Here is a 20,154-nt window from a genome sequence, read left to right on the forward strand (position 1 = left end):
AATCAAAAAGTAATTAAAAGTAATAAGTTACATTACTTTAATAAAGTAATTGAAAAGTTACACTACTTATTACATTTTAAATCAAGTAACTTGTAATCTGTAACCTATTACATTTCCAAAGTAACCTTCCCAACACTGTCCATGACGTAATATCTACAGACTACATACATATATACACCTGTACTGACCTGCAGACATGGACAGAACGTCTAAGGGGAAAAAAATACACCACACCATTTTATATGATAATGCTTAACAAATTATTATGTATTCTTTGACCTATTGCATACTGTATATTAGGGGTGTCACTAATGATTATTTTGGTAATTGAGTAATCTTTCAATTATTCTGACGATTAATCAAGTAATGGGATAATTATAATACATTTTTAGTAGTAATAAAATATACCTAAGTGAACTATAGCCTTTAAATGACTTAAAATACATATATAATAGCAATGAGGCAATAATAATTAGTTTAAATAAAGTATCAAAAGCAGGTAATCATATGATTTTATTGAACAAAACTCTTAAAATACATAATTATCCACCTTATTTGTCACGTGAGCTTTGACCATAATCCATGCACCAGAGCTGAATGTAGATGTGGGGCACCCTATGATATGCACGCTGCTCTGAAGGCTGAAGAAGCTCATTGGCTTTGGTTAAAAATTTTAAACATAAAGAAACCACTGACATTTCCGTACATTTGCTCTTTCTAATTATAACAATAGAGTGAATGCATATAACACATTATAACAAATGCCTGCAGAGGGCAGTTACACTTTACCCCGTGATGTTATCCATATTTAATGTTGACTCAACAACATTTAACTCAAATGTCCACTTAATCTTTAGTATTTGGCCATTTCTTTATGACAGAAACACTACAGCCACTGTAATTTCTTGAATATGTGAACATCAAAACGTATGAACTCAGTGAGTGGGGGTTTTACCTTTTATTTTGAAATCTTGACGAGCAGTTAGCATGTTTGCGGAGGTTTATAAATAATTTACTTTACAAGTCTGTTGAAATAGCTCACATTGCATTCCCGGATTAACGTTATAATAAACCCAAACTCACAACAACATGCAGAGATGGAGTTTGAGATGCTCCACACATGTAAATGATAACAGTTTGTGTAGCAGCATTTAACCTTACTGTGAACGGAGCTGCTTTGAGACGCACCTACGTAACCTACACGCATGTAAATAATTAAAGCACATATATTAAACTTAAACTTTTTTAAACGGGTTTAATATGTGGAATGCACCACTTACGGAATGTTGCCGATTAGCCGACACGGGCAAAAGGCAGTCGAGGATTTTTTGAAAACGAATACTTGAATAGAATCAAAGAATCGCTGCAGCCCTACTGTATATGAACGCATGAATTGCATTGAATGGATATTTGTTTTAACATGGTGCACATAAGAGCCCATTTCTCCAGGATATCCTAGTCTTGGGTCTAAGACAAATCACTTAGTAAAGTACCAGCATATTTCTTCTCAATTAATCATTCATGAAACTTAATGGTGCAGGATGAGTTACACGCCAAAGTTTATCAGCATGTGAACAAACCCTATTTCAGTAGTAGTGATGCTCGACTTAAACGCCTTACACAGCAGAATCTCCTCATTTGATTACATCTGTTTTCTTGCAAAGCAAACATAAGCAAACATAACGAACATACTTCCCACAGAAAGTAGATGTTACGGTCTCTAAGTCTTAAAAACATCGGCTCGCCGTTTCCCACACACCTAGTTAGTTCTCAACTGTAGACTACGGTCTCTCAAGGACTGACTGGCGCTGCCAAAGTACCTTTCCCAGACTTCCTGTCGCATTCAATTAGAGTCTTTATCTACAAGTCTTCTGAGTTCCTGTTCAAACTCGATGCAGCTCGGGCGATATCCCCTCCCTTCGGCCAGAGTCGGGCGAGCAGTCGTGATCTGCTGATGAAGCACTTCCCACAGCGGGAGAGAGGCCAGACGAGGCCATTAGAGGTGCGGAGAGATGCCGTTATCATGGGCAGCGCTCAAGACTCTGCAGCACCTGCGGCTTTGACCCGACCGTTCCCATTCATGTGCGGGCTGGTCCCCTGCTAGTGGCTAAAAGAAATGAAAATTATAGGTGCTTGCACATGCTGGAGTACTGATTTATGGATCAGAAAGGGTGCGTTGACTTTTGCTGCTTCGTTTGTGGAAATCCCAAGACTTTAAATGAGCAAACACGTTATGCTTCGGGTCAGTGTACAATTATGCCTGCTTAAGCTCAAAGAAATGAAACCAGCCAGTTAAAGAGAGAGTTCACCCAGAAATGATCATCTGGTTTGGAATGACATGACAGTGAGTAAACAATAACAACATTTTCAGTTTTGGATGAATTACCCTGTTAACAGTACACAATCTGCCAAAGAAATCAGCCACTGGCAGAAGTAGAGTGAGCAGGGGAGGTCCGTCACACCAAACTAGCAGCACACCTTCAGAAGTACTGACCACAATCAATCGTACGTGAACAATCAAGCATTTTTGCACATGCTAATGACCCATATTTAGACCGACACACAGCAAATACAGCGGCGTTCTCACTGTCAACAGCCATGACTCTCCAGAGGAAAAGCAGGATTATACTGTCTATTGATTTTCAGTGGACCTTGAGTGAAAGAAATAGTGAATGGCACAATTACTTCCTCCCATAAAGAATAATGATTCATGGTCTTAAATGGTTCTTACATAAAGTTGTCTGCACCAAAACGGCAAGGGGTGGAGACTGACTTCACCTGAGACACAAACAATAGATGTAGACATAACAACAGAGGAATGTGGAAGGTCGTGCCCCGGTCTTGGATCTGCTTGCTGCATTGTGAAAGAGCTTTAGCTGCTATCAAGGTGGCCCAATTCCTGTGCATGAGGTTCATTACCAACAGAATGGCCTGACTAAACACCTAAAAGTGTGTGATGAATTAAAACAACAGTCTCGTTTGCTGCCTCCTTGTGAGTCACTCTTCCTGCTGGCGTGGCTGTACGAGGGGTTCAAAAAGATTTTGAACCCATTCAGAAACACATGACCACATTGCTTTTGTAGTGTAAACACTGATGCATCTCTTACCATGAGTGTTGACCTGCCACCCAAACCTTCTGAGGAAGTGTATCCAGGGCCATAGTCGCTCTCTGAATCTCATGTCACAGGTGAGGTGTCCACATGCTTGAAGAAAACACTTGAAATGTGCATTTTACTTAAGCAGGTAAATTATCCTGGAAAAAAGAAGTGTGTTGCACTCTGGAATGTCCGGAGGAAGTCTGGGCCTTTTGTTTTTTTTTTTTTTTTGGGGGGTGGGGGGTAGTTGACATTGTGTCCTCTATTGCAACACCCCTCCCTACAGCGTATCCTCTAAACGATTATCCCATTATGCCATTAGAGCGCGCTGACTGCCGGCACCCCTCTGCCAAACGACACGCAGACTGGGCAACACATACTGTACTTCAGCCAACAGGTCACAGAGTTTGCAAGCCACATTTTCCCCATAAACCATCTCAATGTATCGGTGACCAGGGTCTCCAGAGCTTAAGCCCTTCTCAAGCACCCCACCGTTCTGGCAAAAGAGTACATAAATGACAAACCCAGAATCAAGGGTGTCCAGTCTCACTCCTGAAGGGCCACCTTCAAGCAGAGTTTAGCTTCTGCCCTGATTAAAACACACCTGCACCAGTTAGTCAAGGTCTTCGGGATCACTAGAAACTTCCAGGCAGGTGTGCTGAAGCATGATTGTACACCCGGTCCAAAATAAAGAAGGTTGCTGCTCACAAACCCCTCTGACTACACAGCAACAAAAGTATTTTCAGAAAGCAGATGCTGATCAAGTCTTATTAATACGACGATATGCTGTTAGTATGTTAACAGCTGCTACATGCAATTTCTGCACCAGTAACGGCGCTAAACGGAATCGAAAAAATTAACAACCGCTTCAGAACATTTACCGTTATGCATTTGGGCAGACTTGTACACTGCATTAAAGGTACACATATTATCAATTCTTGTTTTCCCTAGGAATCAAACCCATGACTTTGGCTGTGCTAATGCTGTGCGCTACTGTTTGAGCTACAGGAAGACAAACGGATTTCTAAAACATTCTGACGAAACCAAACGGACAGTCGCAGCCCAAACTCACAGTTGATTCAGAAGATGTTTTGAAATTGCCAGAGAGTCAGATCTTCAGCATGTCAACCTATCAATAACTACTTGAAAACAAGTTGGATTAAACAGCACAGATCATCTGTAAGTTTAGGGCTGAAAACTGTAAGTGTTTGGTGATCTGTGAACCACTGAGCAGGAGAGCAGGACAGTCCCTGTCCAGTGTGTGCGACTGATGATGTGTAGCACTGGCCATAGAAATGAAGATGAAGGCCACGACTGTGAACTCCAGACACAACAGTTACTTGAGATTCAGAGGCTCATCTTATCTTTCCTCACCATCAGTTCTGTTGCACGTGTCTGTGAAAGTATGCCAGACATTATTTCCATTTTTACTGAGAAACCAGGGCAAGACTACCGGGAGAACAGACGGGAGAACAGCGGTATTACAACAAAATCTGCCAGAGAATACTTCACATGCGTCTTTATCTAAAAATACTCAAATACGCACACACACACACATATACAAACATTTGCATATACAATTGAGCAACATGAGAAGAGAAAATATGACGGTCATTTCCTGTTGCAGGAAGACATGGACTGCTTTAATAAGAGCATTAGACTCTCCCTGAGGATGTGATTTAACAATCAGAGACAACCGCTTGTCCTGTTCCGCTGTCCAATCACGAAAACCATCAGCCTTAAAGGAGAAGTTCACCTAGAAAGTGCAGTCAAAACACAGTCTTTGTTCTCTGGGACACAAAAGGAGATTTTCTAAAGAAAGTCTAGGGTGCTGTGGCTGTCAACACACAAACAGTAGTCCATGTTAAATGCAGCACACAGTTCTTGTGTGAGGAGCAGACTTGAAATGTAAGTTTTTCACTCCATGTCGTCCCCATCAAATGTTACTGTAGCTCTCAAATCTCATTTGCACATGCGCATATTCAAGCGTGGTGTGGCTGAGACACCAAACGCAACACGGCAAATATGAGCATGAACTTGGAATAAGGCGCAAAAGGCATGTTTACTCATTTTAAACGGCATTTATGGTGCATGTAGTTGAGAACAATACGATAGCAGAACTGTAAACTAACAGCTCAGCATCTGATTACATGATATGAACTGTGCATGTGTGTGCGTCTCGCAAATACATGTGAAGGAAACCCTGGCAAAAACAACGCTGTAAAATAAACAGAATAAAGAACGGACTGAACTTCCATCTGTTTCAGCACATACGAATAAAACTGTTACATGAGGGGAGATATGAGCAGTACAGTAAGCGCCTGTGGGTGCGGCTGAAGCATTCAGATCGAACTGATAGCACATGTTGAGATCTGTTTCTCTGGAGGGATTTGATTGTATATCCTCATCTGAACACGTGAACACACACTCAGGCCAATCTCACAACAAACATTTTAAATGAGGAACTTTGCACAAATGTACAAAGAACAAAGTAGCCATTCTGTGCATTTTTGGAGAAACTGATACATGTGTGTTGTTTTGTTCGCTTCAGGGTTAGGATGGTGTGAATGTCACTGCATTCAGGTTTTGTGTGTGTGTGTAATGTTTTGTTTAAAGTATGTGCTTTGTCTATCTGCAAACCAGATGTCACTTGTTTTGATATTCTGTCATATTCTGAACATATAACATTATTAAGTGTTTAAATACTCGGATCACTGTGCATTTACACTTTGGAGGATGCATTGCCTTATATAGCTAAAACTAAATGACTTACAATGCATGTTTTTATTGTTTATCAAACAAAGCACTAGTAGACTGTACTGGAATTTCATTATTCATATATATTTAGATTTCTAACTGAGACGCATTACATACACTATGTTATTATTTGAATAATACCAAAAAAATTTGAAATGACATTACATCGGTAATTAAAGGAAATAAATGTATAGATGTGTTTTAACTTTGTATGGGTTATTAGCTCATGTAACACATGTCCAAAGAAAAAAGCAATCCAGCAACAAGTAATCTGTTAGCTGTATAGGGTCGGCTATGAAATTACATCAGCATAAGTCAGATTCATGTAAATGAACTGAAGGACAGCTAAAAGCTTGATTCTGGAAGTGTAACGGCTGGAAACAACAGGTGTATGTCCACTTTTAAAATATACATTTTTATAGAATAGAAAAATGTTGAATGAAATACAAGGCAATCTGTAATGTGCTATTTTTTTGTGAATAAAAGAGTAAGTAATTCTCATCTTTTATTATGTGTCACGTTCATTGCTCATGTTGAAATGTTCATCCACTCTATAAGCACAATGCTTTCCTCTGGTCAGACAGAAGTATGTAGGTTTTGGATTGATTTTGCTTTATTATAAACATATAGTCTATAAAAATGTAATTCTGGGCAATGTGCCATGCATGGTTATGGCACAGCTATCAAATCCAAACACTCAGTGTTTTTGTGCTTTTTTGGCAGCTCAGCGTGGTATTATATGACACGAGTGTTGGACACAGAGCGGCTGTGGCTTCAGCTCATGTTTGGGGTTAAAGCTGGATTTGTTTCACTGATCAGACCTTCAATGTAAGGGATAATGTGCATTCACCTTCTGCTTATGTCAATAGCTGTCAATCATCAGCCCTGACCGCAGGGTTTTGAGCCACAGAGTCCCCTGATAAATCACTGGTGAGTGTCCACGGCTGGCGGACACACGACGCTTTCTCGAGTCTTTCGGCAGAGTTTCTACTTTAGACTCGACATTAGAGAATATAGACCACATTCAGCATTACAGTGGTTTGGAGACTCGAGTGTTCCGGGTCAGTTAACTCTGGCCGCTCTGTGGTCTAAACCAATCACAGTCAACCGATCAATCTCCATAAATCCCTCAGGTTTTTCCACTTCTGAATGTGCAAAGCTGTAAGCCATTAGTCTGAATGAGTGTCCTGCAGTTCAAACAATTCACGGGGTCTTGGAGCAGAAAACAGCTGATGCTCAGAGAATATTCTAGATTGTTTTCAGCCTCCATGTACCATAGCTATGCCATGCTGTCTAGTGCCACACACAGTAAATAAGACTGTCAGTTAGCAGAAATGAAAAGGACAGGTTTGCCCAATGGACGTCTACAGGACAGGCTGACTAATGTTTTTAAAAATTTGTATTGTTATTTCCAAATATGATGCGACAGACTTCCAAAAACAAAACAAAATAAACAAAAAACATTCATTACAATAGATACAGTGTGTGTTTTTCAGGCTGGTCCACACAAAACACATTAAAGGGGTCATCGGATGCTAAGTTGACTTTTTTATGTTGTTTGAACATTAATGTGTGTTGTCAGTGTATGTACAAATCTACCCTAGAATGATAAAAATCCATGCAGTGGTTTTTAATTAATCTGTAAAAATAATATCCCCTTTTTTCAAATCGAGCCGTTCTCAGATGTCTGTCGGTGTGCTGTCACACCCACAGAGGACACTCCCACAATAGTTGATTGACATGAGTGTTTTACCTCAGATCAGCTGTAACAGTCCGACCTTCTTTGTTTTGATGCTGGAGCAGGGATGTAAGTTAGACAAGAATATCTCCGATTGAGCGATTGAGGTGTTGTGTTGCTGGATGTAATAATGAACATAGTGGTCGTCATTTACTCCCGACATCTGAGCCACTGAAGATGCAGTAGATTACGTTTGTTTGTGAAGGGAATGCGCCTCCCGATCTACATATATCCGTCTATGTTCACGCAAATCATTCGTGATCCAGCTTCACTTACAGCAGAAGTGAGTATAAGGGTTTTTTTTGTGAATCTTTGCGATCACCTTTCCTAATAATGTGCTAGTTAGCAAGTTTAGCGGCTAAATGCGGCCAAAGTAAACAGGCTTGTCACTCCACAGAGAGAAGAGAGGGGCGGGGCGAGCAGAGCTCATTAACATTTAAAGCAGCCTCGACCAGAATTAGGTGATTTTGGCAGAGCTTATTTTGGTAAGGTAAAAAGGATGTTGTTTTACACAACCATTGAGATTTTTTAACCAAATTATATTACAGACTCTTCATTAAGACCCTGAAGAATCATATCAAAATTGGCATCCGATGACCCCTTTAAAGAAGTGACCTCCATTAAAGACCTATAACTGCAAGGCAGAACTTTCAGATCTCTTTCACAAATGTCAAAAAGAGTCTTTCTCAGTTTGTGAAACAAACATACAGTACAGAGTCAGACATAGACTGCAAAAAGAGATAATTAAGCAAACAAATACTGTGACAGCAGTAACATTGTGTGTGTTAATTAACAGCATGACAGATGCTTTCCATAGACACCAGGTTGGAAATCACCCAGAACATTCCTTTAACTCAACTTTAACTCAATCCAAGAACAAGCAGCATTCATAACCTCAGAAGAGCTGCTGCTAATGGTTTAGTTGGGAAATGTCTCTAAGGTCTGACATGCAAAGACGAGTTTTGTCAATGAGAAAAAGATGCTTACTCACCCATAATTTCTTTACTGTATCTGTGTCTGCAGAAAGCAACAGGAACCAGAATACCCGTCATTCACCAAAATCCACGCATCTCTTGTGCTTCGTCTTTGCATGTCTGTTTATTAAGTCAAAATGAAATCAAAACGGACTTGATATGCATGCTACTCTGTGACAACTGACAAATGCAGACACTTTTCACTTTTCACTATTCACTATTCAATAAATAAAATGAAGACCTGAGCCTGTTGTTCTCACTGAACATCCTCATTCATTCAGGAAACGTCATATTATTAAATCCTGTTGAAATTCTTCCCCCAAAGGCAGTGCAGAAAATACCAAATGGGTTTGCATAGACCCTCTGGGTCTGTTCGTGACATGTTTAAACCCACAAACCTGATGCCTGTTAGTCTGACATACTGAAAAGCTCCAGCAAAATGACCTGCCTCAACATCACCATCACAAGAATCACGCCGCAACACCTACAGCGATCGCAGTCTCAGAACCAGCAGACCAGCACTGCAGCGACCAGACTGATGCATCAGCGTTCCCTAAACATGCACATAACACTCAGACAGACACTCAGACGTCTGGGTTTCCCGCAGCAGCTGACAGACGCACAGATCCACTTACCATCCCGCAGAACGCTGATACACTCGCTCGGCTCAGCACAACACCTCAGCACAAGCCGAAGGAAGCCTCACACACACACACACACGCAGGCAGGAGGAGAAGGAGAGCGAGCGCACGAAGGCCGCAGCGGTGCGAGAGACCAAACGTGCCCGGCACAATAGAGCTCAGGAAATACCAGCAGGAGACGCAGATAAACGGAGGATATGGAAGCAGCAGACGGAGCTGAAGGGAGGCTTCGCCGGGAAAAACACCGCAAGATTTCTGCAGAACAGCTTAAAGTCCAAACAAGATATAGAGACAGAAATATATCTGTGACGATATCGACAGAGAGCCGCGTCCACTGAGCATTTTGAAATAAATAAAGCAGTAACAGAATCTGATGCACACAGAATTGGACAGCCCCTTCTCAGTCCACTCACGTTTTAAGCTGATTGCAGGGCGCTAAATGGCACATATTTATGAGTCTTTATAAACTATTGATCGGTCACTGTACATGGTCCCCCCGTCTCTAATTTGCCTCTCAAACTTTAGAAAGGATCTACAGCACCAAACACAAGCATTGCGGGAAACACTTGTCAAGTCACGTCACAAAGTAATAATTCAGTGTTAGCATGTGTTGACATGTAAGCAAATGTCTCGCTAAGGTAATGTGCTGTAATGAAAGTGCTTTGAAAATATGGCACCAGGCTATAATCATGTGCAGAGGTTTACATTTGATACCGCCGATTCTCCGGTGGACAGACTGAACCCGTTTCAGTCAGTTGAACTCAATCACACCCAGTAATGATGCAAATACACAGCATGAACCCAGAGCTCAATAATCTCCAGTCTCAGCATGTGGAATCACAGTCTACAGCCTGCAGTCGGCAAACCCTACACAAATAATGTCTTGCAGAAAAAGTGAAACTGAAAGGTGCCACTGGAACATAAAAGTCTTAAAAACCCCAAGAAACATTGTGCAAAAGTCTTTTTTGTGTTAAAGTGTTTTCTATTCAGACAGGAATTTGGGGCAGAATATATTGAAGGGTTTGTCTTTTTAATAGCTGATATCCTTTAGTTTAGTTTAGGCCCAGCACAAACACTGCTAACTGGTGCTGAGTGCTTTAATGTGGAGGAACAATGAGATACAAAATAGTAAGCTATACAGCCTGAGCAGGATGTCAATAATATTTTGTCCATATTCCCGGAGAACCCTGTATATTTTAAACAGATATCTGCTAAAAGTTCATACATAAACCTACAGACATCGTACATAAACCTACAAAGTCCCACCCCGCTCTTTGATTTGATGGAGTTTTTAATACTCTTATACAAACTACACACACAACGAACGGCCAGAGTCATTAATGTAAAAAGTACACACTTACATATTTTAGCAACTACTGGAAGCTCTTTTCTTGGGAACAGCCTGGACTAAACGCTGTTTATCGCTGCCAAACGCAATAAATACGATGCCAATCAGAGATCAGAGTCTGGATATGGAAAGAGCATTTAAAGGACATTTGAGCACCAACAGGGCATTAACCTTCTGTAGGGCCGACCGCCGAGTGACATTTCACAACCGGTGGCTTCACACGGCTGCCAATTACACAATTACAAAGAGGCTCATAGTTCATTAGCTCACACATCTAAACCAAGCATCTGTACGCCTGATTCAGGGATTTTCTGAAAACATGAGGGATTTGTGTCGAAAACTCACTGTTACTCAGCGATGTGGTTTTGTGAGCGGGTTGGCAGGTGGTTACTATGAGGTTGCAGTGGGGTTGTGGTGGTTGCTAGGGTGCAGTGGCCAGTTTCCATGTTGGTTCTTATTGGCTGAAGTCAAACTGTCCAGCCCAATCAGCGATGTTCTGCTCTCTAGATGGGCTGGGTCAGTGACAGTCGTGCTGATCTGATCGTTCGGTGAAGTTCGAGAACAGCTCTCCTTAACGCTTCATTCTCGACTGGAGCTCGACTGAACGAGTTACACAGCAGTGTTGAATACTCGGGCTTTGGGTCTTTGAAAATCTCTAATAATCATGAGAAAGAGCATCAGAAACGGTTCTGCTCGCCTCAGTTGCCTTCTGTGTTTCAGCACTCATTCCTGTGGTTGACCTGTCTGTGCACCTGTGACTGAGGAGCTGAACACTAAAAAAATAACAGCTGAGAAGTAAAACATTCGTAGATGAGTCGAGATGAACGCTCATCATTTACACACATTTTACGTGAATTGTACTTCTTTCCACCACAGAAAAGGAAAAGGAAAAGGGAAGGAAAGGAAAGGACGTGATGTGTGGCCAAGTATGGGAACCCATCCAAGTGCACACACACACAGTAGTGAGTAGTGAACAAACACGGACACCCGGAGCAGTGGGCAGCCATATTACTATCGCTGCGGGGCCCGGGGAGCAGTTAGGGGATCAGCGCCTTGCTCAAGGGACTCACCTTAGTCGTGGTATTGAGGGTGGAGAGAGCACTGGTTATTCACTCCCCCACTTTCAATCCCTGCCGGACCTGGGACTCACAACCCTCAAACCCACAACCTTTCGGTTACGAGCCTGACTCCTTAACCATTAGGCCACGGCTGCCCCAAACATGCAGGGTTCATGCACGAACGCAGTCCCCCACTACCAGAAATTATGCAGTTGAGATTCCCACATTTGGGGAATTCGCAGGGGTCAGCACAGCCGGAGTGCAATGGTCAAGCCTCGCCCTGGGTGAACCACCTTCTCGATCATGGTGTCTCCCCTGCCAGGTAAGTATTAAGAATTAAGAAATTAAATGTATAACAGGATATTTATAAGAATATCCTTATCACATTACTGTTAAAAAGAAAAAAGTCATTTTCAAATAGGCTGGTTGTGTATGCTGATGGGATTGTGTTTGATAAAAGAGAAAAGTATTGGGTTACGTGTGAATGAGCTACTACAGTAATGCAGAACTTCATTAGAGAGTTGAACTAAAATTACAAGTAGCTTGACTGGGAAGCTCAAGTTACCAAGTATTTGAAATATAAGCAAGAGCTTCTCTTTTGTGTAGCTGGCTACATTTCACATTTTGCAAAATATCACACTTTTTTTGCATTTAGAGTGGTATTTTTCTGTCACAAAAACAATGAGGATCTCATTTAGGGTGAAAGCATCAAACTCATTCTACTACAGAGAAAGGTCAAATCCAGGAGAGCTGATGCGCGACTGCAGACGTGTGAGAAACAATGTAGTTCCTGGAGGAGAGGAGTGATGTTAGACGTTAGGAGAATTGGGAAGACGAGGCGATGAGTGGAAGTGAGAGTGAATGGAATAAAAACAGCAATCGGACACATGTGTGACGGGGGAAGTGTTCTCCTTTGAGAGCCGTGGGAGGAAATATGAGCGCTTCTTCATGACAGATCACAGTCCCAGACACCTACATGAGCCATCGTACAACCCATCAGCAGAGCAGTGGGCCGTTAAACCATCTACAGAAGAGCGAGAGAAATCTTCCTGGGACATGTCTTCATACAGCAGCACATCCATGACAAATCCTTCCTTTCTACAACCTGCATTTTAACGCAAGTTCATTTTGTACAAATGCGCTCAGGTGTCAACTGATGATGCTGATGAACTGCATGATTGAGGAGAGATATACGAGACATATCAGATCACTACGCGCCATTCTGAACATACAAGTTGCAAACATTAACAACTATCTGTCTGAAAAATGACTGTATTCACAATTCTGTGCAGCACAGCATCTTTACAAGTAAATATCACAACAGAAACAAACTCCAGCCGCGAACAGCGCAAGAGCAACGGTTTTGCGATCGTTTAGGAGAATCAGTCCAGGAGAATGAGCTCAGATTCAAACAGCCGCACGAGAGCCGGTTTGATCAGCGCACTGATCCATGCATCAGCTGCAGAAAAGAAAACGTCTGGAATTCACCACATCACAGGAGAATATATTTCATGGCCGCTTGCAAAGGCTGAATTTTTCGAGGTGACCTCCGCCTGAATTCTCAGGCTAACTCTAAAAATAACCCAGAAATCTCCCAAGATGCAATGCCTCGGTCTGACCAGCCTAGTTCAAAAGAAAAACAATACTGCTTCCTCCCCATCGCTCCAACACTTCTGCGAGCGGTCTCAAACTGAGCTCCGCTCCACGCGTTCAGGGCCGGGCAGCTTGTGTGTAAATCAGTCGCATCCGGCTGAAAAACACACAGACAGACAACACGTTTTCCTGTTTCAACCACTCTTGGTTTCTTCCTACACATTCAGCCATACAATGACACGTGAAGCACTTCTTCCTGAGAATTAAAACTATAAATTAATTCTTAATTCTTACTCCTCATTTTTTCTTTTAACTGAGGTCCCACTGTGGTGCGTGAGATCCAGAGCCAACACCACACAGCATCACACACCCCCCGCTTCACTTCTGTGACAGCAAACAACGTGACGAGAAAAACAGGCCTTGCTTTCATCCAGAGGAATTGGGTGATGGTGTAAAGCGTCTGTCTGACAGCAGAGGAGGCTTGGAAGCTAAAGGTCAGTTCACCCTCCAGAGATCTCCGCTTATCCCAGAGGTCATTACCTTGATTATATTAACCAGCATGAAATGACCGTTCTAACTGTTTGTGAAGGCTTGAAACACAAACACATCAAACACAAAGTCATCTCAAAGATATTCTGCAGTTTGCCCGCCCAATCAGTCCTGCTAGATAATGGTAAACAAACTTGGCTTGCTGTTCTCAAAGGAGGCTCAAACCCGAACCCTTTTACTGTGCTCACTAACACAAGGAATATATATTAAAGAGTGAATTTTGATTGCATGCTGAAAAAAAACAAAAAAAACAAAAACTAAAAGCCTCATTAGCTTAAATGAAATTATTTCTGCAGAAACGTATGTATGTATGTGTGTGTGCTTACAGCGGTGCATCTGAGCTTCACTTGAGCACACAAATCATTTCATTCAGGACACACTGTCACACACACACATTAATCAATGCAGAATACGTAGAAAAACAACTGAAAGTAGAAATATTTATTTTGAACACACTCTGTGTTGTTAGGATAGGTGCACATGTTATTCCAAACTCTGCTGTGCTTCCATGTGACACATTTGCCTGATAAGGTCATTAACAACAACTGCTACCAAGTTAATGTTTTCTGTGGTTTGGCCAATTCCCGCAACCCTGAGGGAATGAGTGTAACAGAACAGGCGATGAATTCATCTGAACCTCAAAATCATGATCCTCCATATCTGAAATTCACTTTAGAAGATGCTGCATGTAAGAAACGAACAAAAACACATCTACACAACACACTGGCATGCTGTCAAGTCATTCACTGCAGCTAAAGACTCATCAGCTGAAAAAGAATGAACAGATAACATGATCAAAAATGATCAATAATCAAATACAGGAGCTCAGAGGGAATAAGACTAAATCAATTCAGCCTCATTCTCCTGCACATCAGACTTACTTCAGCAGATGAGGGCTGATCTCGCGGCTCGTCTGAAGGCTCCAGCATCATCTGTCCGTCCCGACGCGCTGCAGAGAGCTCAGTGACTCTACCGCGCTCAGCTCAGATATGCAGAGCTTTACAGAGCACAGCGGATTTCAGAGCGTTCCTGCTGATTACCGCTCACTCTACTCCAGTGGACACGAGCTGACGTCTGTAAAGTAGCCTGTTAGCGTGCAGTGCCACCCTCAGGCTCAAAACTCACGAACCTGGAACCCAACCAGATCATGACATCATCACGCCTGATAACACCGGCACATTCCTAAACACACACGGGATCTTCAGCGTCTGCAGTGGAGCATGAGCTTGGAAAATGAGTTTGTGAACCACTGCCAGGCCGCTCAAATGCTGTTGCCAAAGTTCTCTGAGAGTTATGGGTTTCAGTCTCCGTGTACCTTTACTATCAGCTGTTACGGATCCTGAATGGTTGATATGTTAATGTCTGAGGTCTGTAAGAATTCCAGCCCTCATTTCTTTAGCCTACACACGTTTATTTGATTCCACTAATGGAGAAAAAACATTTACGTGGCATGAAGTCTTCTCTCTCATGAGTACGAATATCCACGGCAGTTATAAACCAGGTGTGGGCTACTGGGATAAGAATGTCAACAGGAATGAATTGGCGGGTCAGAAAGAGTCAAGAGCATCTGTGGTCTGTAACAGACTGAGGCAAAGTCAGGTGTTGGCTGGTCTGCTGAGAGCCTGAATGCCATGTTGCTTGGTTTATAGCTCTTGTAGTACTGTCTGCATCAGACATGGTCGGTTCAGATTTCTGGACATCTGTTAGGTGACTGAAGCTTGTGTGTAGAGCTGTAAGGAAATGTTTGGTTCAGAAGGTCGAGAGTCTCATATCCTGACAGGACGTTCACTAGGGTCTTTAAATCCTCCAGGTCAAAGCCTGTGTTCACTTCATATCATTTACGATCTACACAGTACACTTGTTGCTCTCTTCTAAACCTGATTTATTTGCTTTCTTTTAATGTAATTCTCTAAAATGCACAGCTGACTAAATTAAATTATGCAGGCATGTTCAACAACAACTAAAAATTATTTTTGCTATTCACATCATGGAAACTTTAGTTTTCAGCATGCTTTGCATGGGACTTTCTGGGGAAAGTAAAAATGCTGGAATAAAGTATTATTTTAAGTGTATGAAATTAGGCTGCTGAAAGCCCTCACGCAAAACCTGAAATGTGACAAAGCCTGATGAAGTTGGTTCACCTACAAGCGAATCCTTCTGTTTGACGCAAACCACATGTGAGCCAACGCAACAGTGTTTTTACGGTGGTGCCAGCATCATGCTCTGAGACGGCAGGAAAATCTCGGAGGAACCTGTCTCAGTTTAGCAGACATCTGTATTCAGGGTGAAGACTCGTTGTCCAGTAGTGAAATATAAAGGCCCTGAATGTCCAGCACAACCTGTGATGACTGACAGTGACATTGAGTTTCAGCAGAAACATGCATGTTTGTGTGTGTGTGTGTGTGTGTGTGTAAGATGACAGGAGAGGAAGGAAACAGATTAAGCACTTTGATCACTGAATGAAAAACACATGTTGAGTCTCTCAAACACATCTCTACCTCATTCATAAAGGCAATCAAAGACTATTACAGTGCTCAGACGCGCATTTATTGCTTGGACGGAGTTGAGAAATAAAGTTTACCCTCTTCAACTTAATGCTGTTGAACTGAATTTAAGAAGCCAATTATTTGTAAAAAGTATCCATAATGTTAACAGAAAAACTGAAATACAAGCACAGATCAGATGAAAGCTGCTAAAGTTGAATGTGTTACTATAACAAACACTGCATGTTTTCTTTCAGAATCATCATTGGCAGGTAAAAAAAAAAAAAAAAAAAAGTTACATAAAAGTTTTCACTTAAAAATGAAGATAACGTAAAAGTGCGAATACTTACATTTTGGACACATTGTCAATCATTTTGCCAACGAAAATAAAGCCCCAGGAGAACTGTTTTACTGAGAAGTGGTGTTTTACTGAATAAATCGAATCCACGTTTTTAAACGAATCGAGTGAGTCAATGATTTAGTGAGCCTTTCATAAAGACAGTCACTTCCCAGATAGCAAGAGAGCAGCTGAAAACCACTGAATCAATGTTAAAAACAGTTGATTTGTCAGTGTTAATGGCATTGAATTAATATCACTTTTGCACCTGCAATTCGTGTAGAAAAATGTTGAAATTTCAACAAACCACCATTACTGTGATCAGTATTGTGATCATTCTCTTTCTGTGCTTACAATAGTGTTTCAATATAAACACTTGTGCTTTAATAAAGAAAGAAATGTTTTAAAATTAAGTTGGAGTAGATTGCTTTTGTGATGGGTGTCAAGCTGCAAGAAAGTTGAGAAATGATACTAAATGTTGAAGTTTATCTACTGATATAAATGTTCTGTTTCACAAATGCAAAGATACTGTGTCAAAATGTACAGAAATATTTAGACATCAACACTCATCACACAAACCTCAACAATGAATGATTTGTACTATGTTGATACCCAGCACGCATTTCTGCATACATTTTTCTTTTGTTGATTGTCACCATTGTTGAGTTTCATACCCTGATTCTTGATGTCTAATTGGTTCAGCAATTTAATGCTTTTGTTTAAATTTATTTGTTTATTAAGAATTTTCAGGTAATTCATATTGGTATGACAGCTGTAGCACTGCTTTAATCTCACACTGTAGTATCACACATAAAAAAAAAACAAAAAAACAACACATTTGTGAGGAATTATTCAAATAATCTCACAATAATTACAACCAGCATCACCTGATCCCAATGGGTCTTAGTTTTCATTGCCTCACCAATGTATCTTAACACATTATTACAAATGACAACAAAAACCTATCAATAAAGTACAAAGAATGAAGAGCCCAACTAAAGCAAACACTGATCACAGTAATAGTGGTTTGTTGAAATTTCAACATTTTTGCAACATTAATTGCAGGAGCAAACATGATTTTGATTCAGTGCTATTAACATTGACAAATCAACTATTTTAAACATTAATTCAATGGTTGCTTGCTATCAGGGTTGCTTCCTTTCTGAATCAATCAACGGTTTGAATGAATGGATTGAATAATGATAACTTTGAATGATAACATTAAATTATCTTTAATAATAACTTTATATTGAATTAATTGGCAAATGATGTGTTAATTAATCTAATTCAGTTGATTAATTATTGACTCAACAGCCCTATTTAAAACATTATAATGAATGCATAATGCATTATAAAAAACCTTATAGTATGTTGTATCATCTCATGAGTATTCATAAGAACAGTTTTAATGTATTATAATTTGTACTTATTTGGCTTTTAAGAGTATGATTACCTCCTCATAGTTATAATGTATTATAAGTCTCATATCTTGCCATGTTACGCATGTCACTTTACTTAAAGCATACAAAGACTTGTAAGTAATAATAATAATATTTCTCAAATAGCCATAAGATAAGGTATCAGATCAGATGAATGTGTAATATGACACATTTGTATTATCATGTTTGATTATTTTGATGGTTCTGCATGTCAACTAGCAGTAATTAGTATTAGTAGTATGCTAAATATATGCTAACACTGTATTTTGATGGTTCCCCAAAAGACAAACTGACTATAAGTAACTTTTTTTTAAAAAAGTATTAAGTTTAACACTAGAGTAGTGCAATCTATGTAACACCTTGTACTGAATAAGTTGGTGCCTAGCATTAATAGAGCAGGTGTACATATTTTTAAGACACTTTCCCCAGTCGTCCTCAGAAACATGAATATCCAGTTCCTTTTCCCAATCGTTTTTCAGATGATTAGTAGAAATGTCTAACTGACTTGTAAAAAAATCTACAAATTTTGTGACTAACTTTGGGTTATTGGGAACGCAAGTAAGTAGTTTGTGTAATTCATTATCAGCAGACAGAGTTTCAAAGTTTGGCATAGTGGAACGAACATAATTTCTAATTTGTAGGTATCTAAAGAAGTGCGAAGCAGGAAGGTCGAATTTCTCTTTTAGTTGAGAAAAAGTGGCAAAATTGTTGTCTATATATAAATCTCTCAAGGTGAGGATTCCTTTTCTCGCCCAACCTATGAACACCGGGTCTAGTAGTGAGGGTTTAAAGGCGGGGTTACGACAGACAGGAGCAAAAAAGGAGGTATTTGGCAGTTTGAATGTCTTACTAATCTGACGCCATATCGGGTCCTGCCAAAAAGTTAAGGCTCTACAATTGGCAGCCCCGTAGTAGTGTTGAAAATTTGGCAAACCTAACCCCCCCAATGACCTAGGTTTACACACATGCAATTTAGATATTCTATGTGCTTTAAAGCCCCATATAAATGGCAGTACAATAGGTAGATTCTGAAAAAGATACAAGAATCTAGGTAATATCACCATCTTAATGGCATTCACCCGCCCCATCATCGATAATGGTAGGGTCCTCCACTGTTTTATATTGGTTTTCAGATTTTCTAGCATAGGTAAAAAATTTAGTTTGTATATATCCTTAGGGTTTCTAGATATAGTAAGACCCAGATATTTAAAACTGTTTGTGGCTATTTTAAAAGGAAGACTACTCATAAAATTTGAGTCTATATTGTTAGTCACTGCCAGAAATTCACTTTTTTGCCAGTTTACTGAATATCCTGAGAGTTTACCGAATGTTTCCAGTAAATTTAGCAGGGGTGGTACAGACTGTTCTGGGTTGCGGAGATACAAAATAATGTCATCTGCATAGAGAGAAATATGATGATTAATTTGGCCTAAATTTGGGGGCAATATTAAAGGGTTCTTTTTAATGGCAAGGGCAAGGGGTTCAAGTGCAATTGCAAAAAGCAAGGGCGAAAGAGGACAGCCCTGCCGAGTACCTCTATGTAACCAAAATTGAGATGATCTATTAAAATTGGTTAAAACCGAAGCTCTAGGATGAGCATATAACATTTTCACCCAGGAGGCAAATGTATCACCCAGGTCAAATTCTCTAATCACAGCTAAAATGTAGTCCCACTCAATTTGGTCAAACGCCTTTTCTGCATCTAAGGCAAGAACTGCAATACTAGCTTGAGGCTCAAACCTAGTATACAAGATATTCATTAGTCGCCTAACATTAAAAAAGGAGAAACGGCCAGGAATGAAACCAGACTGGTCACGATGAACAATTTTCCCAATTCAATTATTTAGTCTGTTAGCAAGAATCTTAGTGAAGATTTTAAGATCAGAGTTCAAAAGAGATATGGGTCGATATGATGATGGATTTGTTTCTTCTTTACCTTTTTTTAAAATTAAGGAGATACTTGCCTCATACAAGGACTGGGGAAGCTGATGTTTACCAGATGAGTGGTTAAACATTCTCAACAACAAAGGGGAAAGCGTCTGCGCAAAGTTTTTATAAAATTCAATTCCGAACCCGTCTGGGCCGGGTGCCTTCCCACCCGGGAAAGATTTAATGGCATCTAGTATTTCAGCGATTGTTATG

The 20,154-nt window shown here is 40.5% G+C and overlaps 1 protein-coding gene and 1 non-coding gene across 8 annotated transcripts in view; both read right to left on the reverse strand.

The window, feature by feature from the left end:
• The window catches only part of septin4b (septin 4b), a 55,614-nt gene that overhangs the window by 20,774 nt on the left and 14,686 nt on the right, over positions 1–20,154 (reverse strand). The window contains exon 1 of one of the 7 annotated variants that reach the window (XM_051100813.1): positions 14,635–14,799. The exons of 2 other annotated variants lie outside the window; for them this stretch is intronic. In XM_051100813.1, the coding sequence (XP_050956770.1) occupies positions 14,635–14,685 (51 nt within the window). In that variant the 5' untranslated portion in view covers positions 14,686–14,799. Of the gene's footprint in view, positions 1–9,199; positions 9,344–14,634; positions 14,800–20,154 lie in introns of those variants that run through there. 4 more of the 7 variants (XM_051100807.1, XM_051100814.1, XM_051100815.1 and 1 more) reach the window with 4 other exon arrangements.
• Positions 11,776–11,941, reverse strand: LOC127157589 (U1 spliceosomal RNA). The gene has a single exon (XR_007825951.1). It is a non-coding gene; the product is annotated as a U1 spliceosomal RNA (small nuclear RNA).

This window comes from Labeo rohita, unplaced genomic scaffold (genome assembly GCF_022985175.1).
Source record: "Labeo rohita strain BAU-BD-2019 unplaced genomic scaffold, IGBB_LRoh.1.0 scaffold_112, whole genome shotgun sequence".
Lineage (NCBI taxonomy): Eukaryota > Metazoa > Chordata > Actinopteri > Cypriniformes > Cyprinidae > Labeo > Labeo rohita.